This window comes from Prunus dulcis, chromosome 6 (genome assembly GCF_902201215.1).
Source record: "Prunus dulcis chromosome 6, ALMONDv2, whole genome shotgun sequence".
Taxonomy (NCBI): Eukaryota; Viridiplantae; Streptophyta; class Magnoliopsida; order Rosales; family Rosaceae; genus Prunus; species Prunus dulcis.
In genome coordinates, this window is record NC_047655.1 from 5107766 (window position 1) to 5134612 (window position 26847).

Sequence of the window (26847 nt, forward strand, 5' to 3'; positions counted from 1 at the left end):
TTAACAAAACACATTTATAAAAAAGGGTCTCAGCCTATAAAAAACAAAACATAACTTATACTAGTAAATGTGTGTATTTATTATTGTATTTATTGTGTAATGCTATCAATTTTACACAGACAATTATAGTTTTTTTTTTTTTTTAATTAGCTCATTCAATTGGGTCACCGAATTAAACCATTTTTTCATGAAGTTTATTAAGACAAGACTTGAAACAAAATTCCTTGGAGGCTTGCAGGGCTTTTTGCTGCGTTGGGTCCAAAGAAGCAGCTTTATTAGGCCTGCTGCATGGAATTGTAGCCCAAAAACTAAATTCTGCAAACGTTATAATTAGGTGGGGATCTCACCTGTATTTTCATTATACTTTGTAATTAAGGACCACAATTTACATTTAATCATTCATGTGTGTAAATCAGATTTTATTTTGCTTGTTTAGGAAGTTCTTTCTGTATGTATCAAAATGAAATTATATAATTTAGACGAGTATATAGGAAATAAAATTAATTTAGAAAATGTGAAAGCAACTATTAATTTAGAAATTTAATTAATTAAAGTAATAAAGATTTAAGAGAAATATATTTTTTTATTAAAAACAGAAACATAAGATTAATATATATATACCAATCAACATCGTAGTCTTGAGTTGGCCTTCTTGTATAGTAATAAAAGCTTTCCATGATCGAAGGAAAATCTTATGTGTGTGTTTCCTGTCATAAATAATAAAAAAATTGTAGTCTTGCGAGTAGTTATGAATTGAGAAAGTGCGGAATGCTGAAGAGATTGAATAGGTATGAGATCAACTATTCCCCAAATCGATTATTTTATGCTTTTTAAAGTCTTTGAGTATGTATTTTAATGTGAAACCCACATAATCTTTTATTATGATAAATTAAAATCATTCCAATACTCATTTTAGGAAAAAACAAATATTTACTAACACATAATAAATCAAAAAAATATGTGAGTTCCACATTAAAATTCGTAACCGAATACCTTCCCAAACCAGAAATTGAATTAATTAAGAAGGCTAATTCCCCGATTCCTAAGTTCTTATATTCCTAATTCTCATATTCTTAAGTTTTCAATTTCTTACTTTCCCTATTTTAAGTAAGTAAATTTGTAAAGGCCTTCAAGTCATATTGGGCCTCCATCCCTAATTCAAACTCTTATGTACGCAAAACCATCATTGTATGTGTAGTTTATGCATTTCTTTTTAATCAATGGATAATATTATGAAGAGAAGAATATTAGAGCACCTCCTTTAGTCATTATTTAAATTCTTTAAATATAAATAAAATAAAATAAAAACTCCAAACTTTCTTTTCTGCCAGGAAATTTAACTTTATTTGTGATATTTCCTTGAGTTGCATATGAAGAGGTCTTAGTCACAAAAGAAAGTCAAAAGTACAAAATCTGGTTGGTGTTATCGGTGATCCACCATTTGTATTTGTCACGTGATTGCATACTAGCAATTACACCACATAAAAAGTGGAGGGGTAAAAAAAAATTAAACAAGGTAAATAGTAAATACCACTCTGATTATCTAGTTAAAATCCTTTTTTTCTTTTTTTCTTTTTTTCTTTTTTTCTTTTTTTAAGTTACGAAATGAAGCTGTCCATATCTTGCAGATAAATACGGGAAAAAAAAAATCAGAGATAGTTGATTGGTGAAAAAAAGAAGAAGCAAGAGAGAAGTGACATAAGCAAGTTTGGTATTGGATGCCAAATTGAGGAAAAACCCTTTGGGGTAGGAAAGGTCTCTGACTCTCTCCATGTGTCAGCAAAATGGCAATTTGGGTATTTTGCCTATATTTAGAACAAGGAGATCAATGAGGAAGGTCGTCTGTTAAGCCCACCCCCTGTTCGTGAAAATGCCTCTGAGAGTCTCTTTCTCTGCTTCTGAAAGTCTTCAGTTTGAAGCTAATGGCCCGAGCACGTGGAAGCACTTTAACTACATTATCTCTTCTGGGTTTTCTGTTCTGCCTACTTCCTCAGTTATGTCGTGCATTGATAAGCTGCCGAGTGTAGGGTGGTGATTGAATCTTGAATGACGAAGGGAACAGAAGGCATACCTAGCAGCAACCCTTTGGGTTTAAGTTGGGCCTTTGATTTTCTTCCATTTTACTTTGTGTTTTTAAATGTTCACAATCCCAACAACTTAAAGCCCCACCCAATACCAAATTGAGAGAAAACCCAAAATCCTAAATTTGGATTTCTTCTCTTATAATAACGAGGAACACACAAATTGGGTTTATGATAAACTGGGCCCTACACACGAGCTTTAGCCCTCTAGAGTTTTCCACACGAAACTCATACCCAAAAACCAAGTCAAAGATTTGGCCCTGTTTAAGGGAAAAACTTGATTGTAACGGGAATAACATTATTTTGTTATCTCTGACTAATAATGTTGTCGCATAAAAGTATTATCACATGTGTCATGACGTTAATACTTTAAGTAAAATTAAATTAGTAAAATCACATAATGAGTTTTCTCTTTGTCAAAAGAATATTATTTGCTTTTTGGCTTTTCCCCGAGACTGCGATGAGAAAGCAAAAAAAATTCTTCCAACAAAGAAGTTTGCCCTCTTTTCTTTGGAAAAGTGGTGCGAGAGTGACACAACTCAAAGTAGCATAATGCTGTTATTATTTAAAAAAAAAAAAAATTAAAAAAAAGGCTGGCACTGGGAAAGGTTTGAGAAACCACACAAATATTGCTTTGTAAGCTTTTTGGGGTTTGAACCTTTTGCATTTGAGAGGACCAATCCGACAAGACGCTCCCCTATCTTTCTTAAACTAATTTCAATCATGGATTCATTTACACAAAATGCTATTTATTCATATTATGGTTAATTTATACTTACATAAAAATTTGGATGTGAAAGGAATGAAAATAACTAATAAGTTTTGACAGCATGAATTTTGCTAAGTGAGTTGTGTGGGTGAAATCTGACCTTTTATGTATTGTTCATCTCACATGCATCAACAATTAGAAATTTCTCACACATACATGAACGACTGACCGTAGCATAATCTTTACACTTACGACAAAATTTCAAAATATTGAATTGTGAGCTAGTACCTAACATCTTCACTTAATTGCTTAAGCTTTGGATGCACATATTGAAATAGTGATGCATTCATGGGTTCCTATCTTTTTTCTTTGAATAGCATTATGGTGGGCTTGACCTAACGAATTTGCCTGAAAGTAAAATAAAAGCCCTTGCCATATAGAAGTTGTAATTCACACTTTTCACGCATGCAAACCGAACAGATCGAAAACTATGCGCCATGATTTTTCTGGACGGAAGCCAACAAGAGACAGACACAAAATAATTTTTCTTGATTGATGTGTTACCAAACTCTTAGTATATAAATAAATAAAAACATTATAGTACGATTTTTCATTAATCTTTCTTTTCTGAAAAATATTCTTTAAAGGACAATATGATTCTCCTGTTGTACATCTTCATTAATTTCAGTTCTCAATTTTCATTTATAAATAAATAAAAAAATAAGCCCTTCTATTATTTGCCCCTTAAAGAAGGGGGAGCGTACCGCAGAACATGCATTCATAATTGCATTTAAATAAATAAAATGTGGTTAAATTCATAATCACTTTTCTGTCAAGATTATTATTATGTACATCCATGATTAATTTACCATATTACCCAACGAACTACATTGTAATCTTCCTAGCTTCCTTGCCCCATAAGCAAATGCGATTTTTATAAACTTGTGTATCAGCGTCATATCCCACAAGAATTGGTTACTAATAGGCTCTCTGTATAAGTCGACTATACAGTTATCACAAATTTTCCCACTAAAATGTGTGATGTCAACGTTTGGACCAATAATTAGATCCTTGACAACCTTGTTAGTATCTAAACTTGTGTTGTAACTGATAGCGTACAAAATGGTATCCCAAATCAATTCAAGCATAACTGATAACATATTATCACACTCTAAGGGCCAATTTGGCCTTATTGTGCTATGAAAATAATTGTTGTCAGATTTGTTGTAAGAGAAATCAACTATGAGATAAAGCAATTTGGCATTTGGTAAACTTTTTGTTAAAAGTGTTGTTGGTACTAATTCCCACATAATCAGAAAATGATTGCCACATAATCAGAAAATGATTGCCGCATAATCATTAAATCCAACGCCTCTATGAAACTAATTCCTGCATAATCTGAAAATGAAAGCACCTCATTAGCTGCTTTCCTTTATAGTTTTATCTTACAGCAATTTTTAACAATAAGTGATTTTGTCATAATTTACCAAACGGGTTGTGCTTTCCAAATTTTTTTAAAAATCACTTATCACCCCAAATAAGCAATGCCAAAGTGGCACTAAATAAATTTAGAATCACATATATATCTTATATTTTGTATTAGTTAATTTTTGTAAATAAACAACAGCATTAGAATGAGATATAATTATCTTTTTTTTAAGGCTCGTTTGGGAGTGATTGTAGATATGTCAATAATCACTTTTATGGAGAAGCACATAGAAGATACTTCTCTCCAAAAATAATTATGGCTTATCTAGAATTACTCTAAAACGAACCTTTAAAAAAAAGATAATTATATCTCCTTCTAATGCTGTTGATTATTTCTGAAACATGACTTATACAAAATATAAAATATATACGTGATTCCAAGTTTATTTAGAGTGTGATAATATGTTATCGGTTATGCCTAGATTGATTTAGGATACCATTTTGTACGCTATACCTATCACTCCCAAATAGTTTGATATCATGAGACTATTTTTCTAAATTTATTATGAGTTTTATAATATTATATGACCAATATATTGTCCTATCTAATACAGTTAGGCAAAAAAACATCGCTTTCTCTTTTTAAAAAAAATTTATTAAAATAAACTTTTTGATATGAATCACTTTTATATCACTTTATTTGAATTGAGTCAAAACAGTAGAGAATACATACAGTTGGATGGGAATGGAACTCAGCACCAAACTTATAATAAAAAAATCATGATCGAGAGGGAAATGGGGCCCCATTTGATGGAGGCCATTCCAATTTCCATGCCAGATACAGGTGTGGTCTCTGTAGACGAGTGAAGCAAGCCGAGCCAAGCCAAATTTACAGGACGCGCCTTTGCCTCTGCCTTTGCGTTGTTGTTGTTGTTAGGAATCTTCTTGCCGAAACCGGCGACCGATTTTAAATTTCAAACCCGGCGTCCCCTTCCCATTTCAAGTCAACGTCCCACACCTAGGCGCCATCCAATCCCCCTAGTTTCTCATACTTTCATATTTCTTTCCCTTATCAATTAATCACATGTCCAATTTTATAATTGACCCACTTGAGCCTTTGAGTGACTCATCTTTTGGTAGACTCTTTTTTTTGTAGCTTCTTCGAAATTCCTTAATCTATAATTGTTTAAAAGTACTCTGATTTTTCCCAAAACATTATATATTTTTAATTATTCATGTTCATAATTTACTAATTTGAAATCTTTTTCTCTTGAAAAAATGATAACACTATTTTTATTTTATAAATTCAAGCGATATTGGCGGATGATGAATTCGAACATAGAAGCTCACGGACACAGTTAACTGAAATCATTTGAAGTCCTTTACAATAAACACAATGTTTAAATAGCGACATTAAAAGATAAATAAAAATAAAATAAAATAACAATTTTAAAACTCCAATAATAACACTATAAATACTTCTTTATCACTATATTATAAACTATCTAAATTCTTTGAATCCATAGGAAGAGAAGAAATACCCTTTTGCATCTTGGATTTATCATTCTTATCTAAAATATAAAAGTGGAAAAAATTCCCAAAAAATCATTTAGGATAGTGGAGCAGCTTGTGTTTACTGACAATTAGTCTTAATACTTCCTCTAATCAGAGTGCTCAGTGAAACTCCGCGTGAAATTACGCGCCAGGTAATAAGAAGTTAAGAACCCTATTTCGTCCCTTTTCGCCTCCCACGCGTGCCTCCATAAAAGCCTTCTTCTTCCCCCTCCGCTTTTCATCTCTCCTCATTCTCCCTTCTCTCTAAAATTCTCTCTCTCTTCAGCCTTCAGATCTCTAAACCTCTATGGCCACGTCATCGCCGTCGCCGACGACGTCGTATTGGTGCTACAGATGCACTCGCTTCGTCCGTGTCTGGGTCCAGGACTCTACCCTCTCATGCCCCCACTGCGAAACCGGTTTTCTGGAAGAGATCGAAACGACGCCGCACCCACAGCCACCGCCGATCCATCACCACCGTCGATTCCCGTCCTCCCACGTCCACGATCAAAACCCGGCTCCGACTTCCCGCCGAGTCCGTCGGGCCCCCGTGGACAGGTCCTCCCCCTTCAACCCGGTTATTGTCCTACGTGGCGGGGCCGAGTCAAATACTGAGTCCAACTCGTTCGAGCTTTACTACGACGACGCTGCCGGGTCGGGGCTCCAGCCCCTCCCGCCCACCATGTCGGAGATCTTAATGGGCTCGGGCTTCGACCGGTTGCTCGACCAGCTCTCCCAGATTGAAATCACCGGGCTGGGCCGACCCGAAAATCCGCCCGCGTCTAAATCAGCCGTGGACTCTATGCCCGTTGTTCAAATCGGCGAAACACACGTCGTGTCGGATGCGCACTGCGCGGTCTGCAAGGAAGCATTCGAACTCGGGTCGGAGGCCCGAGAAATGCCGTGTAAGCACATATACCACTCGGATTGCATCCTCCCCTGGCTTGCTATGCGAAACTCATGCCCGGTTTGCCGGCACGAGCTTCCCGCCGACCGAAATGACCGAACTTCGGATCCGGGTCTCGACGAAGAGACCATGGGGCTGACCATCTGGAGATTACCCGGCGGTGGGTTCGCTGTGGGGAGATTCTCCGGCGGCAGACGACCCGGAGAGAGGGAATTGCCGGTTGTGTACACGGAAATGGATGGCCCATTCAACGGGAACGGGGCTCCGAGAAGGGTACTATGGTCATCGAGAAGTAGAGGAAGTGAGAGTCGTGGGATTCGCAGGGCTTTCCGTAATCTGGCGTCGTTTTGGGGTCGGTTTAGGTCCAATTCGTCTTCTTCGAGGTCCGGGTCCGAATCCGGGTCGGTTTTCAGCAGAAGTCAGAGTCACTCAAGTTCGGTGTTTGGCCGGTTCGTCCAGAGGCGTAGCAGGGCTTGGGTGTTGGATGATTAAAAGGGCCGCAAATTTTGTTTCTTTTTGGGGTGTTATTTATTTATTTTTATATTCATCACTGTATATACTTTTATAGCATTGGAGTTTCGAAGAGTTTCAAGTTTTTGCCGGATTTGGGTTCTGTGTTCATGACAAAAGCAACTGAGCTGAGAACTAGCAGGCCTCTGTTTTAAAGCAAAATTTGCTTAAAAGGTAGCATTTTACAGCAAATTCGAAATGGAGTTCTTAAAACTTAATTACAGCAACTTTTCTGTTGCTCATTGCAGTTTAATTAGTATATTTTATTTAGTAGATGTGGATTAAGTCGGTTGACGATTGGCTCTTTACACTCAAGTTCGAATTTCCGTCCCGATAAATTAGAAAAAAAAGTTAGATTTTATTTATGAAGTGAGCGACAGCAAAAGTGTCAGCTCATAGTTCTGCTTTTATGTAGCTTGAGAATGCGACCGTGAATGAATGAATGTTATGTTTGGCCTTTGTGGCTGGAAAGCACCAAATTTTGGCCCTCTCTTCTCTCAAATAATTGAAGCTACTTGTTAAGTTTACAGTGTTTATATCCCGTGAGATGATGGGTGGTCATCTCACTTATAGCAAAAAAAGGGATTCATTATTCATCAGAATTATTCCTGAGGCCTAGCTGGCTGATTGGCAAACCAACAACGCGCCCACTGAGTTTGTTTGTAGGAGGAGCGGGAGCCCTTCCATTATTTATCAGGAAAATTCTTGGTGATGACATTATGAATAACAAATCTTCATCTTCATTTAAACACACGTGATAATAATTCAAATTGTCCATTTTTAAAATTATCATTTAAATTGGAGTTATGGATTTTCAGTTTATTGGGGTAGTATGGGATCTGTAGTGGGCGAACAAATCACATATCATTTCTATAAAAATAAATTAATCAATCAATCGAATTGGAGATCCTTTAGTCATCTATACGTGCCAATTAAATGGACATTTTATCATGAGGATCTTAATTGTTATCAAAATTGTTAATTTTTATTTATTTATATACATATGAATTACTAAATGATCTTTAATTTGTTTTTTTTAAATTCTTTTGCAAACATGATATTTAAATGATGATTTTGAAAATGAACGGTTTTGTTTATGACATGTGCATGGTGAAGATTCGTTAATCACAACGGAGTGGAAAAGGAGGTGCACCCAAGGTTTGCATTTAAGTATTGTCCTATGTATAATTAGAAAAATACTTGAATACAAAGAATGTGTAGTGAGTATAGAGATATTTCACTGAGATTATTGCCGTGATTGTATAATCCAATTAAAAGATGAAGCATAACTAATTTTTATTTCTTAAACACACGTCTCTTTTATAATTAGACACCATTGCTAGTCAGAAAGAACATAAAAATTTCTTTTAATTCATGTGCTTGTTCCGTGATCAATTATGTTATCAATTATTGTAAAAATGACGTCCATAGGGGGAAGCTACTGGATTTCCCTATTAGCAGAAAAACTTGGTCATATAATTGTTTCTTGATACATCCTCAGATTGCCAGGAAGGGCAATAGAATATTAGAACAACGGGAGCACGCAGATTTTAAATGGTCCTTGATTTGAAGTGATTACTCAATCAAAGTTAAAATAAATGTCCAAGTCAAGCAAGTCTACAACATATCCTTGTAGACTAGATATAGATATTGGCTTTGGCTTTTGGTTTTTGGCTTTTGACTTTTGGCTTTTTGCTGCAAGGAAAGTCCAGCCAACTCATATCTAGCTTGCACACATATGCATATATATAGATATTATGACAATATTGTTGAGCATTTTTGTGTTTGGCTGGACAGAAATTGCAAGTCGTTTATTTTCTGCCAAGCAATTGGAAAGGAATATTCCCCATGGGATATTTTTTGCCTCTGCCCATCACATAAAATAAAAAAATAAAAAAATAAAAAAGAAATACGGCTAGTTCAAGGAGGTCAGATCGTGGAGGCCCGAGTTAACTGAGGGGTTGAAATTAAGCCCAGTTCTTTTTTACTTTTGGTCCAGTTTGGCTGCTTGTACTTCTGTGCTTCGTGGACGGTTGGCAACAAGAATTCATGGCTTTACATATGACTCAGAAACCATGAAGTTTTTTTTATTATTTTGTTTTGAATGAAAAAAGTACTTTTTTCAGAGGAGAAAACTTTTTTATTTTATTTTATTTTATTTTTATAAAAAGAATAATCGAAGTAAAAAGTGTTTGGGGGATATATATATATATACTCCTCTTGTGGTTAGCTTCGATGTTTCCTTTTATTTCAAGGCTTTTTGTTTTTTTATTTTTATTTATTTAATAAGTATGTAAAGTTTTTAGTTATAATACAAAAATAATATAAAAACAGCAAATAGTCCAATTTCAACGAGAATCAAACTCTAGTGCTACGACAATTTCTATAATATTAATATATATATATAATATATATATAAAATTTCGGGGGCTTTGTGCGGTGGCGCCACTTGCGCCACCCAGGGCCGCCCCTGAGGCCTTCATTATAGAATAACTCCGGTTGGCAAATAACATGGTGGAAGAACAAAAAAACACATAACACAATAAATTTGGACCAGAATTTTGTGCAAGATGGCCGTTTTTTTAATTTTAGATTAGATATGTGCATGATGGAGAACAAATGCGAATTGATATTTTCGAAAATGTATCAATAATTTGTCAATATATTTTGTTGGTGATAATAATGTTGATGTTATATCTAAAAATGAGATTATAAAAAATGTTTAGTATGTAGGTATGTAAAAAAAAATAGGGACAAGTTATTGATACATTTTCGATATAAAATGTAAGTTTTAAAAAAAAACCCTTAGATAGAAAAGTGCTGAGATTATTTGCACTATATGTACTCTTATATATGATAGGAAAAAATGTAGCAATGATCCTTTAAGTAAGTCTCGACTTTACTTTTAGTCCCTCAGTTCTAAAAATTATTATGATGGTGCTTCAACTATGCCTCGACTTTCAAAACTCGTCCTTTCCGTTAGTCCTGTCAACTTTTCCATTAAAAATAAGGCTATATTTGTCTTTTCATGTGCTGAATCCTTAATAAGCACAACGCATCCTCAGCAACCACCTCTCTCTCCTCCAGCCACCCTTTACCGACCTAACTCCACACATACGCCGCCGACCCACCCCCACAAACCCACTCCGACCTCGATCCACTCTCTCATTCTCTCATTTTCTTCCTCTTTGTCTGTCAACCCCCTCCTCCTTCCAACCTTTTTCATTGATTGGTCTTCCTCTCAATCAATTGAACAATCTAAACAAAACCCAAAAAGATCATTGGAGAGAGAGAGAGAGAGAGTTGTTGTTAGGCTTGGGTAGAATGAGGTTGTGACTAAGTAAAAGTCTTATTTGTCTTTAAAATTTGATATGAATTTTTCAATTTACCCTTAATGTTGGCAGAAAATTTAATAGAATTAACGAAAGGACGAGTAGTGCAACGCGATATCTAATGAAGGATTGACCATAACAACTTTTGGGATTGAGGAACGAAAGTAAAATGAGGTCTTATTTGAGGGACCATTGCTATAATTTTGCCTATATAATAAGTCCAACTGTCAATTGACTTTTTAGAGTGTACATTAATATTTTTTGGGATTAAAATTGGCTGATTGATTATCAATTTGTAGCAGTTCGTTTAAATTTTTTTTTTAATAATTAAATTTTCTTTATAAAATCCAGAGATTGAAGTTTCAATGAAATTATCTTTCTTTGATTTTTTTTTAAAAAAAATCCAATTTTTAATTTTATTTTTCACTTCACTGGTGTAACGTGGCAGATTCGGATAAGGAGCCCAAATCCTACGGCGTTGGCGCAACCTTGCATGCTGAGGAAGTCGTGGCAGCGGTTGGATCACAGGCAAGCGGACGTGGCAGCCTCTAGAGCCTTCTCCAAATTAATAAATTAGTATTATTTTCACCAATATTTACATCCCCTTTCAAAAAAAATAAAAAAGAAAAAAGAAAGAAAGGAGCAGAACTAACTGTTCAAACAGGAAGAGCGTTGCTCAATCTCTTTCGTTCCCTCCACTTCTCCAATCTCCGCTTCCACATTATATCCCGCAACAAGATCTCTCCACCTGCTCTGTGTTTCGCTTCACAACTGTAAGTCCTTTTCCTTCTCATTCTGTTTGTTTCCGAGAAAATCTGATGGCAATTTTACTATTTGCTGCACTTGTCGTACAATCGCAGTCTCTTTGCTTCTTCCACCAAATCTAAGGTTAAGCATTTCATTTTTCATCTCTGCATAAGTTGTGATTAATTTATATAATTTGTTAGATCTGTGTTTATGTTCATCATTTACATGTATAATGATGGAGTATGCATGGGCGAATTAGCTAGCAATATGAAATTGGGAATGGAGTAAATGTAGGAAATTATCAAATGAATTGTACCTTTTACATTGTGAATCACAATATGAGCTGAAAAACAGTAGTGGAATTGACAGCTTAATCAGAGAGATTTTAACCTTGCATTCAGAATAAGGGAATCTCTCTGAATTTTGTGGTAGAAATGGGGTTGGATCTTTTAAGTTTGCTACACTAATTTTAGGGGTGAAATGTTAACCATGTGGTTGTGTAAAATAGGATATGAGAAATTTTATGGTAAAATTTCCCAGGTGGGAAACTTTTAATGATACTTGTTAGAGGAAAATATGATTTGTTGTGGAAAATTTTTACGAGGCATGTCAGCTTTTCCACTGCTTCACAATTGAATTTTGTTTGTGTAGTAGTAACTGATGTACTTCGGAACTTTTGCAGCTGTTGCAGGTTTGGGAGATATATAAACTGTTATACTCGAATACTCGAGTACTTCACCATACTTATCTCTTTATTAATTTCTTGACAAGGGGATTTCTTTGAAATCTTTTGCAAGTGGCAACTATGAGTTTTGTTTTCCGAGGGGCTAGAGCAGATATTGAAAGTGGCTTTCCAGGATTTATTCCTGAACGACCAGCAATGGTATGTTCATTTACATACATTTACTCGTGGAAGTATGTGTGCTATGTTGTATACGTATCTATTTGCATCCTGGTCATTTGTAACTCATACATGTCTTGATGAGTTTATCATGCCATTCTGCTGACTGCTGACACTTTTTCCTTTTTGTATCAGCGTATTCATGCTTCTCGACCAGTAAGCACGAATTCACTGGCTTTTCTTGTCACGGGTAATGCATTTGTTTCTGTATTTTTTGTTCATTGCATGCCTTGACTAGACCACATTTTTAATCCATAAGTTGCCTGTTTGCTTAACAGTTATCTTGCTATTCATGCTTTTAAACTCTCACCAGATGTCCCCGAATTTTCTGGTATGTTTTCACTGAGCGTCCAATCTAAGCATACTAGTGATTCACTTAGAAACTTTGGAAAATAGAACTTATATAACAATTAGAAGGAGGTAATCCTCTGTATCTTTGTATGCAGCTCTGGCTAGTTGTGGGTGTCTTTTTGATGGCCACAACCCTGAGGATGTTTGCAACTTGTCAGCAACTTCAAGCACAGGCTAGAGCACATGCTGCAGCTGCCAGTGGGTTGCTTAATCATACGGAACTGCGACTGCACATGCCACCTTCAATAGCTTTTGCAACCAGAGGACGGTTACAAGGACTAAGACTCCAGTTGGCACTACTTGACCGGGAGTTTGATGATCTAGGTACTGTCTTTTTGTCTGAGTTGTACTTCTTGGATAAGTTTTGTCATCAGAGTGGCTCCCTCTTTGATGTTAAAGGTGCATTCAAAGATGTCCAAAGCAAGTCTAGATCTCTGGTTCTAGTTTAGTTGAATTTCAATCATGTGTGTATTGGCAAGATGAATTGTTCTGTACATTCAATTGCAGATTATGATACTTTGAGGGCTCTGGACTCTGATAATGCCTCTACAGCAACTTCAATGAGCGAGGAGGAGATTAATGCCTTACCTGTCCACAAGCACAAAGTCACCGACCCAGAGATCCTGTAAGATGGGAAAAAACTTGCATCACTTCTTGCATGATGTCACTTGTGAGAATTTTTTATATATATATCTGCGACTCTTTCAATATATTCGTATATAACAAATAGCAGGTTTCTTTTCTTTTTATTCGGATTTAATTTCACCAAATGTGACATTATTTGATAAGATGTCTTTTCTGTTCTTAGGGATGGTTCATCACTGCAACAGGCATCATCATCTTCAGCCCCAGTTGAGGTATTCTCTTGAACCCTTAGTTTGCTTGCCTATTTAATAAGAATTTGCCTGGCGGTTGTTACTTTTTCTTGATTAAAACAGCTAGCTTGTCACTTAACTGTATTACATTGTAAATATATATTTGTGAGCTGTGTTCTGTTTCCAATGAGAGTAGGGAAAGGTACAATCAACTTTGAAATCTTATGAGAAGCTTATTAGCACATTTCATTTATTGGTTCTCAGTACACAGTTTTGTTCAGCCATGCGGCAGATGGAATTTGGCCCTGACCTGTTACCTTCTTATCCTTCTTTCAAGCTTTTGGTAATCTGTGGGTGGTGGCTTGGATTGCTGAGTCTGTTTACTTTTCGCATAATTTTCTAACGGTTGGTTGCATGACAAACCCATACCAACATATACATAGTAGTGTATTACATCTCTCTATGTGTCTCTTTGTGGCTTTTCTTTTTCTCTTCCCAAATGCACAGTGCACATTGTCGTCGTTATGCGTACTTCCTATGGATAGCTTTCAATTTCTTGATTCCATTTTTTCTAGCTGAAAAAGCAAGACTCCAAAAGGGTGGATGGAGGCATGAAGGATCCAGAAGATGAGTTGACATGCAGCATTTGCTTGGAGCAAGTTAACGGAGGGGACCTAGTGCGTAGCTTGCCATGTTTGCATCAGGTACACCCTCTGCCTTCAGTCTTGATTTGTGGGTTATTATCATTAGCAGTACATAATGCGATTAGTAAGATTCATTAAATTGCAATCGTTTTCTTGTGCACACTTTCCTCCATCCTCCCTCTTTATTTTAAAAATTCTCATCAAGCGTTGTCAATACTGGTTTCCTGACGTGGTACCCAACCAGAAAAAAAAAAAAAAAGAAGGAAAAAGGAAAAGAAAGTTGTGGTCATTCTTAATTGCTTATATCTGAGGTTTGAAACTTTGAACTACTCATTATGCTGCAAGTTATAAAATTCGGAAATTTCCATTCTAATAATCCAAGCTGTGTGTTGGCCGTTATTTTTGGTTTGTACATTAAAATGCCAAGAGTATCATTTTCTTTTGCAGTTCCATGCCAACTGCATAGATCCATGGCTCCGGCAGCAAGGCACATGCCCTGTGTGCAAATTTAGAGCTGGATCAAGATGGCCGGAGAGCAGGGAGAGTGAATCCGACGGTTCAGACATGGTGTAATGAGCCTTGTTACACAACCTGTATACGCAACGTAGTACATACACGCAGTGTAGTACAAATACGCAATGAAGCACATGTACTACTGCAATTTGCAAATAAGGAGGGGATGTTTTGCAGAACTTGTATATAACCAGTATGTATGTGTTCAATATTATAGAGAATTATATGTCGATCAATGATATATGTCTGGGGTTTTACTCAGTATCTATCATGTGTATATATCGTGCGTAATATAAGCGTGATCTCGACTATGAGAGATGTGACTTTCCATATTATAAAAGAAATAAAGTCTATAGAGATACAAAGTTTATGGTATTGAATATTGTTTGATTTTGCATCTCGCATCACTGAATATATCATGATTTGATGAGTCACATAAAAAAGTACTTGCCATCTTATTTTAGCCGGACCAAATAGAATATTGGTATATACCTAAGCTAAGCTTCTTGTGGAACAAACAAGCTTCTTGTGGAACTTGTGTAGTACATCAATGCTATACGATCTTCGAAAGTCAAACTTGTACTACAATGAGAGAGCCAATATATGGCCAGTCGGCTTCTGTTTAGATATTGTTGTTTAACCATTAAACAAGAAGGTTTAAATGTATAAGCAATCGAAACCATTAGATAAATAACTTAGCACACAAGCCATTGGGTTGAGAGGAGCTTCATCAAAACTCATCCATGGCTTCCATCCCTTTCATTAAGACTCTCAACTCAACCTGTGTTTTAGTTTCTTTGCTTCTACTCCTGCAACCGTTTCTAGTCAACTGTCACGGCGGCGAAGAACATGACAGTGGTAGCGGCACTGAGGACGAACATAAAGTTCTGCATTCGAAAGGCTTGGTTTTGGTGAAAGTATGGTGTTTGATTATTCTACTGGTGAGCACTTTCGCGGGTGGGATCTCCCCCTACTTCTACCGATGGAACGAAAGCTTTCTTCTCTTGGGCACGCAATTTGCTGGTGGGGTTTTTCTTGGTACCTCTTTGATGCATTTCTTGAGTGACTCAGCTGAGACATTTGGTGACCTTACCACCAAAACATACCCTTTTGCATTCATGCTAGCATCGGCTGGGTATCTGCTAACCATGCTCGGAGATTGCATCGTGCTATTCGTGACAAGTTCCAACGAAAAAGAAGCTAGAGTGGAAGTGGAGGAGGGAAGGACTGATGCAGAGCATGATCATAAGGAGGATGAAGGCGGCGTCAGCCCGGTTTTCTTGAAGACATCGTCTTTCGGAGACACCATACTTCTCATCATTGCCCTTTGTTTTCATTCGGTTTTTGAGGGTATTGCTGTTGGAGTTGCAGGTATAGTTTGAGCTCTCATTAACTCTTATTGATTCCACATTAATTTCATATATATGGTATATATCTATAACTCTGCATGCTTTACCATTTAACTATGGGCAAATTTTCTTTTGCTGGTACATAGAAAGTGACTAATTAATTTGAACCTTGTAGTTCGCGCGTCTACTCAATTAAGTCCCTATAGTTTTAGTTAGGTCGCTATAGTTGAGGTTAGTTCATAACTTCGTCAGATTGTTAGATGGTGCCTCAAATCAGTTCTCACAGCTTTGAGTCACAAAGAAGTAATAATTTTGTCTAACAAGTTGATAAATGAAGCAAAAATGATTCTATCTCACAATACAATATTTCAAATATTGATTTACAATAAAGATTATGTTAGGAAGAATCGCCCTAAAAATTATGCTACGGTCAGTCGCTTACGCATGCATGAGAGATTTCTGATTGTTGGTGCATGTGAGGCCAACAATAGACAAACAGTCGGATTTCGCCCACACTTTTTCTATAGATTATCAAGATTGTAAACTAAGGACTTGATTGAAGAATTGAACGTATATGAACCTGATTGAAGAAAAAAAAACTCCCAAACTATATATAGAGTCCAAATTGGTCATCTTTCCTATGTGTGTTAATATTTATGTATAGGTATGTAAATCTGATTCTTCAAATAAGTCTATGCAATTTGAGGCGACGATCGAACGGTCATATATCATTTGAATGCATATAAATTTGCTAAAAGACACACATTCAAAGTTTAGAGTATAATATTGATTAACTTGGCAAGATATAAATTTACGTACATGTATGCATATAAGTATACGTATATATATTGTAGATACAAAGGCAGATGCATGGAGGAATCTGTGGACGATATCATTGCACAAGATTTTTGCGGCCATTGCTATGGGGATAGCGTTACTGAGAATGCTACCTAAGAGGGCATTGCTGGTGACTGCAGCTTACTCTTTTGCTTTTGCTGTTTCTAGCCCCGTTGGAGTAGGCATCGGCATTGCCATTGATGCCACAACTCAAGGACGTGTAGCTGATTGGATTTATGCCATTTCCATGGGGCTTGCTTGTGGGGTTTTCATCTATGTTGCAATCAACCATCTCATTGCCAAAGGCTTCAAGCCACAAGCCAAATCTTACTTTGACACTCCAGCTTTCAAGTTTCTTGCTGTGCTTCTTGGGGTGGGAGTGATAGCAGTTGTTATGATCTGGGATTAATTAATGAGCTAATTAAAATTACCACAAATGGATTTCAATAATTTGCTTTGTGTTTGTTTAAAACTAAGAATGTTCCAGTGTTTTCTGGAACTTGGAATTGGACAATGGTTATCCTGTTTTTCCTTTTCTTTTGGCGCTTTTTCTGCGTGAAAGGTTCATCATGTAAGCAATACCAAATCCACTCCTCTTAATAATGGCCCTAGAAAAGTTTTTAGCTTTGTGTTATCCTCATTTATTATATTGGATAAGCATCTACACTGCCGAGGTTTTGATTCCTCACTTTGTATCTTAGAGCATCTGCAATGGTTAGGATCAATGCAATTTTATTGCATGAAATTGAACTAAAATAGTAAAATCTCACTTGCAATGACGTGATTTAGTTCATTGCAATAGAGGGTGCTGTGTGGTGAACCCTCTATTGAATTACAATTGGCTAACTATAAGACCCACATGCCAATAAACTGAAAGTAAATTTAGGTTTTGCCCATAAAAAAACTTTCACTTTTGGAAAAAGCCAAAACTTTTTCAAAAAAGACAGAAAAACTTCTCAACTTTCAAACCAAAGACATGCAAATGTAAAGGATTCCTTAGGAAATCAAAAAATAAATAAGGGCAATTTTGTCCATTTTGGCTTCTTTTAAAATTTTTCTCTCTCCTTCGGTTTTTTCCAAAGTCTCCCTAAACTGAAGCTATTGAATTGTAGTATTGTAAGTAAAACTGCAGTTCAATTCAATAGATCCCAAAATAGTATTGCACTATTGAACAACCATTGCGGATGCTCTTAGTTACAATCTCCACTTGTCGAAGCAAGTTTTGAATTCAAATCTCATAAACGACAATTCTGAGTTCAGCCACTTATATTACACTTACTCCACATTCACAAGAGTTCGGCAAGATTGAAAATATTCAAATAACGCATGTGGAGTTTCGATTCACATCCTAATTCATAAATCACTAAAAGTGAAATTGTTCTTTCTTTAGTTACCATTTGCTTACTATGCGTTTTAAAAGCCTGGATTTCTGCATTGGATCATTGGATCGCTGCTTCTTCCACATTAATGAATTTAATTAAGAGTGAACATGCTTTAAACCTTTTTGGTTTCTTGCTCCCTTCTCTTGGTACACCATAAAAAAATTGTCACCCTTCATGTGCTAATCATCTTCAACACCGGTTTCTTTGCCCACAATATCATCATTACACAGACACAGGCTGATCTTTCTCTTGCAGGTACAGTTATGTACGTATAACAACTTGGTCTCCACAGTTGAATTATTACTTACTTTTTCTTTTTCTTTTTTGGGTGATAAAATCATGGGATGGGGACTAAGTGTTGAACTACAATTAGGTGTAGTTAAATTGTCCTAATGTATTGTAGTTTTAGAGTAGATTATAAGGAGTGTAGTTGGTGCATCAACACATAGGGTAGGGTGAAAATCTAACAAGTTTTTGTTCAATCCAAACTAGTTTTAAAGTTTAAGCTTGTGCTAAATGGGGTAAGCACAATTGAAACCAAACCTAAATTCAATTGTTATCATTTCTCTTCTTGCTTGAAAGATTGGTGGTGGATCAAATGTCGTCCTCTTTGGAGTCTTTGGTATTAATTTCTGTTTGGCTGGCAGAGGCCCAACCTCAAGTGAGTCTTGCATGAAATGCATCAACATGATTGGACACAAAAATCATGACTTCAAATGTAATATTTCTCTCTTCTGTTTTTCGGTTCAGAAAAATATATTAATATTTCTTTGATAGATCATATCTCTTGGGTTGGGCCACCAAAGTCCAACGAACTGTTGGAATTCTGTGCAAATTGGTAATTTCCAAATTTACCAAAAGTTCAACCATTTCATAAAACCATAATTAATCATAAAGAGAATATTTTTGTCACATGAAATTAGAATTGCAAAAATTGTCGGTGTTTATGATGGCAAGATATTCGTGGTGTATTGTCGTGCACAAGGCAAAATCATAGCTCATGGTGCAAGCTTAATGACGTATCATTTGCCATGTGGCCTTGAGTTAGCTAGGGTTTATGGATTATGTACATAGAGTTGGAGGTAGGGACGGAGTTAGAAATTTTATTCTAGAGTGGTCAAGAAATCCAAATATCTTAATTGGGGGGCCATTGCATGAATTTTTTGTTTCAAAATTGTATACTAATTCTTAGAAGCGCACATAGAATTACATGTAGATTTGGAGAGCCAAGGTCATTTCACACCTACATGTGACTCCACCACTTGAAAGAGACAAAAAGATATCATATATATAGATGGTTAAAATTAAGGGTGAAATCGATTTGGTTACTGATCAAAAATCAAAAATTCAACAACCGATCGACATCAGTCAGTACTGCTAAAATCTCAACCAGCACCAACCCGGCATATGTATATTAGTTTTTAAAGATAATTTTGCATGTAACAGTATATTTCAAATGTATTATAACTCATGGTTTTTGTGAGGGTCATAAGATAAACTACATGGCTACTTGTCACATAAGCAAGATCTAAATTGTGGAAAATTAGGTGAATAATTAAATAAGGCCCTAGAAATTTAATTTAACCTGTCAATAGTTATACAAACCTCCACATACCCCACTTGTAACTACACAATTAGTGGCTTTTTGAACTAGACCAAACGGGCTTTTGTGAAAAGATATAAAAAGAATCCGTTGGCTTCTGTTGAGGATAATGATCGATGGACAAAATCTGGTAAATAAGAACAAAAATTAAGAGGCCAGCAGCGTGCACCAAATTGACAGACAGAAATAAATAACTTTACTTCATTGACCAACTTGACCAACAAGTTCAGTTGGTAAATTTTCTCTTTGTCAAAAACCTGTAACATCCCATTACCTAATTAACCAAACACACTTTTTTTCATCTGTATATAAACTACTCTCACAAGCCTTAGTTCCTCGGACCTTTGCAGAGATATCTCAAAAGAAACACCAACTTTTATATAAAAAAATGGCTTCTGCTTTCCCTTTATCACCAGCATTTGTAGCTGCTTTTCTTCTTGCTCTGAGCTGCTTTTGGTCCCTTCCTGAGTTTTCTGCTGCTGCAGCAAGTGGTGTTACAAGGCACTACAAATTTGACGTACGCACCATAAATATTTTATACTGCCACCATTGAGCTTTTTTTTTTTTTTTGGGAGCTGAAATTAATTATATCTTTGTGTAATTTTTGTGCAGATAAAGTTGAAAAATGTGACTAGGCTTTGCCAGACAAAGAGCATTGTGGCTGTGAATGGGAAGTTCCCTGGTCCTAGAATTATTGCTAGAGAGGGAGACAGGATTTTGGTTAAGGTGGTGAATCATGTTCAGAACAACATCAGCCTCCATTGGTATGACACAACTTGCACATTATCCATACATAAAATTCAGATTTTCTAATTATCTATGTATAATTCTCAGTTTTTTAAAATTTAAAATTTTGTTTAAACACAGGCATGGGATCAGACAATTGCAGAGTGGATGGGCAGATGGGCCATCATATATCACACAGTGCCCTATTCAAACTAACCAGAGTTATGTGTACAACTTCACCATCACTGGCCAAAGGGGAACTCTCTTCTGGCATGCTCACATCTCATGGCTAAGAGCTACTGTCTATGGACCCCTCATTATCCTCCCTAAGCACAATGCTTCCTACCCTTTCCCCAAACCCCACAAAGAAGTTCCCATCATTTTTGGTAACTAAACCCACCAAATTTAATATAATTAATTAAACGAGTAATTTTTATGTTATGTTGTTAGACTGTTAATCTTGAATCACACATTAAATTCAGAATATATTTCGTCAAATTCGACAGTCTGACAACATAATAACAGATTCATGCGCCACAATTAATTTGCTAACTTGTTTTGACCAATTCATTACAGGTGAGTGGTGGAAGGCTGATCCAGAGGCTGTAATTCGCCAGGCTCTTCAGACTGGAGCAGGTCCAAATGTCTCTGAAGCCTACACAATTAATGGACTTCCAGGGCCATTGTACAATTGTTCCAAAAAGGGTATATATATCTTGGTCATGTGAGCCTTATTGTCTATGGAGCACAAGTCTTGTCTCACTACAAATGAAGTTCTAATTCTTCTTGTTCTTATGCTTTTCAGACACTTTCAGGCTAAAGGTGAAGCCAGGCAAGACCTACCTCTTGCGCTTGATCAACGCTGCAGTCAATGATGAACTGTTTTTCAGCATAGCAAACCACAGCCTGACAGTAGTGGAAGCAGATGCTCTTTATGTCAAGCCCTTCAAGACTGATATTTTGCTCATCACACCAGGCCAAACCACCAATGTGCTTCTGAGGACAAAGCCAAGCTACCCAAATGCCACTTTCCTCATGCTTGCCAGGCCCTATTTCACAGGCATGGGCACTTTTGACAATTCCACTGTGGCTGGAATCCTTGAATATAAAAACCCTTCAAATCCCTCTGCCTCCACTTCCCCCAAAAACCCTCCTCTTTTAAAGCCAACCCTTCCCCAAATCAATGCCACCTCATTTGTTGCAAATTTTTCAGCAAAATTCAGGAGTTTGGCTAATTCCAAATTCCCAGCCAATGTGCCGAAAACTGTCCGAAAACGCTTCTTCTTCACAGTAGGCCTTGGAACCAACCCATGCCCCAAAAACCAGACATGCCAAGGGCCTAACAACAGCAGCAAATTTGCAGCTTCTATTAACAACATTTCCTTTATTCTTCCCACAACAGCCCTCCTTCAATCTCATTTCTTTGGCAAATCCAATGGAGTTTTCACCACAGATTTTCCCACCAATCCTCTCCAGCCATTCAACTACACAGGCACTCCATCCAACAACACCAACATCAATGTGAGCAATGGGACAAAAGCGGTGGTGCTCAAGTTTAATACTAGTGTGGAAGTGGTGTTGCAGGGCACTGGCATTTTGGGTGCTGAGAGCCACCCTCTCCATCTTCATGGCTTCAACTTCTTTGTTGTTGGACAAGGTTTTGGAAACTTTAACCCTAACAAAGACCCTGCCAGCTTCAACCTTGTTGATCCTGTTGAAAGGAACACTATTGGAGTGCCCTCTGGGGGTTGGGTGGCTATCCGATTTCTGGCGGACAATCCAGGTAACTGCTGGTTTGTTTCACATAAGCACAATATCAACACATAATAAGAACAAAGCAAATAAATAATGTTAAGGCAGTGATTGGCTCGTACCGAGTACTAATCTATATTTTGTTGGATGCTATCATATATTAACACAATTTTAATAAATATTGACAATACATAAGTATTGTAGATTGGTACTCGATGATACGAACAATATTTTTCCTTTAATGTTTTTGGTATGACTGAAATTGCAGGGGTTTGGCTCATGCACTGCCACTTTGACGTCCATTTGAGTTGGGGACTAAGGATGGCATGGGTAGTCCAGGATGGGAAGCTCCCTAATCAGAAACTGCCTCCTCCACCGTCGGATCTCCCCAAGTGTTGATCGTTGATTCTTTTTTTCGGATACAATGAGGCTCCTTATACATTTATCTCTCTGTCTTTTTCTTTTTCTTTTTTGGTAACTTAAATTTTTTGTTTTAATTTGCGCCCTATAGAGCAGCCAGGGGCTTGCAACATTGGCACCCTCCCCTGAAAATGGAAGAAAATTGTGGAGGTTTTGTGTTAGCCGGAACATTGATGCTTTTGTTGGAAATAAATAATAATGCAATTTTACATTGATACTTCTTTCGGTGTTGGAAGATGTTTTAAGTTCAAGTTCTTACTTTCCATTGACTGAAAAAAAATATCAAATTTCTCCTTGTTAACACTAACAATAGAAGATCCAATGATGCAAACTCAAACTCTTGATCAAATCCATTCCTACACGAGGTATATTTTTTGTCCACGACATTCACCCCAACATAAAGAAAATGTGGGATTGAAATGGGCCTGTTTTGCCTCTCACTAGCTAGCTTCATACATGCACTCCATTCAAAAGACTAGCATGCTGATAGGTGATGTTGCCTATCCACCCATATATACATTAACTCTTTATCGAACCTATTGTGATCCAATGTGGGACCAAGGACGGTCCTACGTCTAGCCTAACTCAGCTATAGCTTAGGTGATTTGATTTTTAATAGCCCAAAGTTAATAGGCAGCCTAAGTGACTTGATTTTGTACACCCCATATGGACACACACCTGCGCGGTTATATTGTTCAAATATATTCAAATATTTTAACAGTACAACTATGAGGCTATACTTTTAAAATATTCGAATATCTTTGAACAATATAGATGCACAACTATACTCTTTAAATATTAATATATTTTAAAAAAATAGCCGCGCAACTATACTGTTCTCTTTTTGTAATTAAGTAATATCTTAGTCTTTTTCTATGGATATTGATTTTCTCACTCCCCTTTTGTCCACTTACACTTCCTTTTGTTTTTTTTAATAGTTTTTATTATAACAAAAAAGGGAGTGTAGTGCACAAAAGAGGAATGGGAAATCGGCTCCTTTTTCTATTACTTTAATTAGTAATTATGTTTGAATTATTATTTATTTAGTATTTAAATATTTTCATAATTTCATAAATTACTTAATAAATTTTAATTAATTATTTTGCCGACTTTATTTTTATTTTTATATAAATTAGTTTGTTTAGTTTAATATTTGCACTTAAGTAATATCTTAACCTTATTTAATTATATTAATTATTCTTTATTTAACAAATAATTAGAATTTAAGTATTTTAATTAATTTCATAAATTAACCTGGGCTATAGCCCAGGTGACTTGATTTTTTTATAGCCCAAGGTTAATAGGCAGCCTTGATGACTTGATTTTTTACACCCCACACAGACACACACACCCCCGTCCCACCCATAGAAAATCTCATATTGTTTTCCTTTAGTTAACTAACCCCACAAGTCTTATAGAAAGAAAAACATAAACTAACCTCACACACGTGACACATACCCCTTTTAAGAAAACACTCATTTCATTCCCTCAGAGAAAATCCTTTACCTTGGCTTGAATACCATCTTTTCATTTTTATTTTCCAAGTTGGCTTGAATGGCTAGATGGACTAAAATGTTTCAGTTTTTTTCTTCTTCTTTTGTAATGGATAAATGCTTTCAATTTTTTTCCTTTCAAGGAGAAGTTTATTGTGTAATGGCTATAATTGACCTTAAAATTCCTAGTTCAATTTTTCTATATGCTTATATGTGAGTGTGTGCACGCCCAATTGCTTGTTTTTGTCAATAACTCAGTGTTAATTTAATCAACCAGGATCTTGTTTTCATTTCATGTTACTTGGGAAAGTTTTGGAGTAAAGAATAAATAAATTTAAACTTTCATGGTGACTGAAGTGGAATTACATATTTGGTGAAATTTGTAGAAAATGCATCCATACCATAAAGGTTTGTACCTTCTATAGAATATTTTGTTAGACCGTTTGAATATATATATTAATATTTAAATTGACAGGACCCGAACTAAATTCCACTTTGGAATTCGAGTCGAACCCTGTGCGTGTCCGACACTTGGCGAGTGTCGGGCACAATTAACCTAATTGCCCTTCTAAATGACATTTCAACCTTGACTCCTGCCGAAAATTCGGCAGAGTCTCCCCTGTAATTTGCTCAATCTCAAAATTTCCACCTACCAGAACGAGCAAATTATCCACACAACCAACTGCCAGCACTTCAATAAACATGCCAATAGTTCCATTCTCACTCTAGGGCAATATATAAGAGCAATTCTAATAGTTTACAGATAAGTTAATCGTTTTACAAACCATCACTTTTGAACAAGAAGGCGCGGAAGTGAAGATGGCCCGGTGGTGGATATCCTGTGCACGCTATAGCCTGGGGGCGCAAAACATTTGAAAATGTGAGTGGACAAAAATAAAGGTTCATAAAATATCCTAAGAATATACTAACCCCCATTGTAAAAATATAGTTGAGTAAAACTGAATATCTAAACTACCTCTGAAGCATATTAAAATCAACGCATTGACATATTTATATAAATATATACAATCGTATTCAAGATCAATAAAACTTGCATGAAAGCTCTGAAATCAAAACTTGCATAAAAACACTGTAATCAAACTTGCATAAAAGCACTGTACTCAAACCTTGCATAAAAGCACTGTAATCAATTTAAAACTACCACTCGGTGTACCCCTGTAATTCCGTCAATTCCCCTGGCAGGTCTCGGCGACACAAAGTCTATCCGAGCCGCAAACTGGCAGGATTCAGGGGACCATAGTCAGCCTGATCCGCTGGCAGGTCTCGGTGACACAAAGTCAACCCGAGCCGCAACTGGCAGGATTCAGGGGACCGTAGTCAGCCTGATCCGCAATCCTGGCAGGTCTCGGTGACACAAAGTCAGCTCGAGCCGCAAATCCTGGCAGGTCTCGGGACACCAAGTCAATCCGAGCCGCAAATCCTGGCACTTACGGTCCGAGCGTCCCCGAAACTCGTGAGGAAAATGTCAAGTGCACTGACAAAACTGAGGGTAAACTGGATGTCCGTAGACATCGACATAACTGAGGGTAATAACCATAATTGGGTACATGGTGGTTTAAAATAAAATAACATTTATGAGAAAGTATAACATGTCTGGAAAATCTGCTGAATACTGAATTTTCATTAAATCAAAAACTCTGCTGCCATAAGAAAATAGAAAGCTTCTGAAAAATCTGATAAATAACTGAATTTTGTTAAATCTGAAACTATGCTGCTATTTTATCTGATACAGTCTCAAACTCTGCTTTCTATAACTTTTTAGCATGTTCAACTAAGCAGCATAGAAATAAAGATATTTTACTGCACAAATCATGCTCGAAAACAGTCAATAAAACTTACTTAAGATCAAATAATGAAATTCATTTATATAAAATCATTTATAAAAGAAAAGTCCACTCACTCCTGGTCCGAGCTAGCTAGACCTCCTGTAGGTCTCTTCTGCAGGTTTGCCTGGTCCCGGATGTCTGGGTAAACCATCAGGAATATTTAATTAATAAAACTGCTTGGTATAAGTTTTTTAGTAAAACCCTGACCCCCGACTTCTAAAAGTGCGTGCACTAACTTTAAAGTTATTTTTCTGCTCACTTATGCATTTCAGATATTTAAAATCGTTTGAAAAGACTCGAAACTTTACTAAGAGATAAATTTCCATATTGGTCGATACGGAACCCCGTGGGGTCCACGACCTCCAATGACCAATCTGAGAGTTCCTTTAAGTTCCTCACATTTAAGGAACCATATCTTGCAAGTTTGGTCTGAAACTGATGATCGGATTAACCACGATCGTGAAATCATAAAATTTCCAAACCCTAGCTCCAGGGTTTGCGATTTCGGAGTATCCGGGACTCCGATTCACAATCCGTCGAATCCTACACGATTCTGAAATTATTTAGAACAACATATCTGAAATTGAGCGCGATCCAACGGTTCAGTATTATTGAACCCGGAAATCGCACAATATGAAAAATCCGTTCGGGGCTCAAACGGTATCCAAATTGAGATCTGCGAAATCTCACGCGCGTGTGACGACCTGAGGATCGCAACAAGACACAGTGCCACTGCAGTACCCTCACCCACGCGCCGCAGCACGAGCCGGCAGCGATGGGTGTCTAAAGCGATTACGCCTCGCCAGAAAAACTTCAAACCACGGCTCCAAACTCCTACCCAAGGAAAAACACCATATTTGGAGCCACTTTTGTTCTTGGACCTACCTCAAAAAGTGGCCGGAAGTGGCCGAAAACGGAGGCTGAAAATCGGCTGAAACTTCAAGCT

At 36.7% G+C, this 26847-nt stretch overlaps 4 protein-coding genes across 4 annotated transcripts; all 4 read left to right on the top strand.

Annotated features, from left to right (window-relative positions):
• The first annotated feature begins 5978 nt into the window (after positions 1–5978).
• On the top strand, positions 5979–7407 carry LOC117632345 (E3 ubiquitin-protein ligase RDUF1). The gene has a single exon (XM_034365791.1). The coding sequence runs from the start codon at positions 6080–6082 to the stop codon at positions 7169–7171; it is 1092 nt and encodes a 363-aa protein (XP_034221682.1). The 5' UTR covers positions 5979–6079; the 3' UTR covers positions 7172–7407.
• A 3727-nt stretch (positions 7408–11134) lies between these two features.
• On the top strand, positions 11135–14867 carry LOC117633000 (E3 ubiquitin-protein ligase SDIR1-like). The gene is made up of 9 exons (XM_034366657.1): positions 11135–11294; positions 11951–12151; positions 12305–12359; positions 12448–12500; positions 12616–12844; positions 13028–13145; positions 13329–13377; positions 13911–14039; positions 14427–14867. The coding sequence occupies exons 2-9, from the start codon at positions 12074–12076 to the stop codon at positions 14550–14552; spliced, it is 837 nt and encodes a 278-aa protein (XP_034222548.1). The 5' UTR covers positions 11135–11294; positions 11951–12073; the 3' UTR covers positions 14553–14867.
• Positions 14868–15147: 280 nt separating this feature from the next.
• Positions 15148–17233, top strand: LOC117632547 (zinc transporter 1). Its single transcript, XM_034366056.1, has 2 exons — positions 15148–15863; positions 16696–17233. Exons 1-2 carry the CDS (start codon positions 15236–15238, stop codon positions 17085–17087), a joined length of 1020 nt encoding a protein of 339 aa, XP_034221947.1. The 5' UTR covers positions 15148–15235; the 3' UTR covers positions 17088–17233.
• Positions 17234–20028: 2795 nt separating this feature from the next.
• LOC117630939 (laccase-2) lies at positions 20029–22778 on the top strand. The gene is made up of 6 exons (XM_034363820.1): positions 20029–20180; positions 20276–20427; positions 20531–20775; positions 20966–21094; positions 21195–22172; positions 22410–22778. Exons 1-6 carry the CDS (start codon positions 20052–20054, stop codon positions 22538–22540), a joined length of 1764 nt encoding a protein of 587 aa, XP_034219711.1. The 5' UTR covers positions 20029–20051; the 3' UTR covers positions 22541–22778.
• The last annotated feature ends 4069 nt before the right edge of the window (positions 22779–26847 follow it).

What these genes read in the sequence shown, in the direction of transcription:
- LOC117632345 (XM_034365791.1), top strand. Translation starts at nt 6,080, where the DNA reads ATGGCCACGTCATCGCCGTCGCCGACGACGTCGTATTGGTGCTACAGA.
- LOC117633000 (XM_034366657.1), top strand. Translation starts at nt 12,074, where the DNA reads ATGAGTTTTGTTTTCCGAGGGGCTAGAGCAGATATTGAAAGTGGCTTT. An exon ending in AGATGTCCCCGAATTTTCTG is followed by an intron (nt 12,501 to 12,615) that starts GTATGTTTTCAC and finishes CTTTGTATGCAG; the next exon opens with CTCTGGCTAGTTGTGGGTGT. An exon ending in GCTTGCCATGTTTGCATCAG is followed by an intron (nt 14,040 to 14,426) that starts GTACACCCTCTG and finishes TTTCTTTTGCAG; the next exon opens with TTCCATGCCAACTGCATAGA.
- LOC117632547 (XM_034366056.1), top strand. Translation starts at nt 15,236, where the DNA reads ATGGCTTCCATCCCTTTCATTAAGACTCTCAACTCAACCTGTGTTTTA. An exon ending in TATTGCTGTTGGAGTTGCAG is followed by an intron (nt 15,864 to 16,695) that starts GTATAGTTTGAG and finishes TATATATTGTAG; the next exon opens with ATACAAAGGCAGATGCATGG.
- LOC117630939 (XM_034363820.1), top strand. Translation starts at nt 20,052, where the DNA reads ATGGCTTCTGCTTTCCCTTTATCACCAGCATTTGTAGCTGCTTTTCTT. An exon ending in AACAACATCAGCCTCCATTG is followed by an intron (nt 20,428 to 20,530) that starts GTATGACACAAC and finishes GTTTAAACACAG; the next exon opens with GCATGGGATCAGACAATTGC. An exon ending in GTACAATTGTTCCAAAAAGG is followed by an intron (nt 21,095 to 21,194) that starts GTATATATATCT and finishes TATGCTTTTCAG; the next exon opens with ACACTTTCAGGCTAAAGGTG.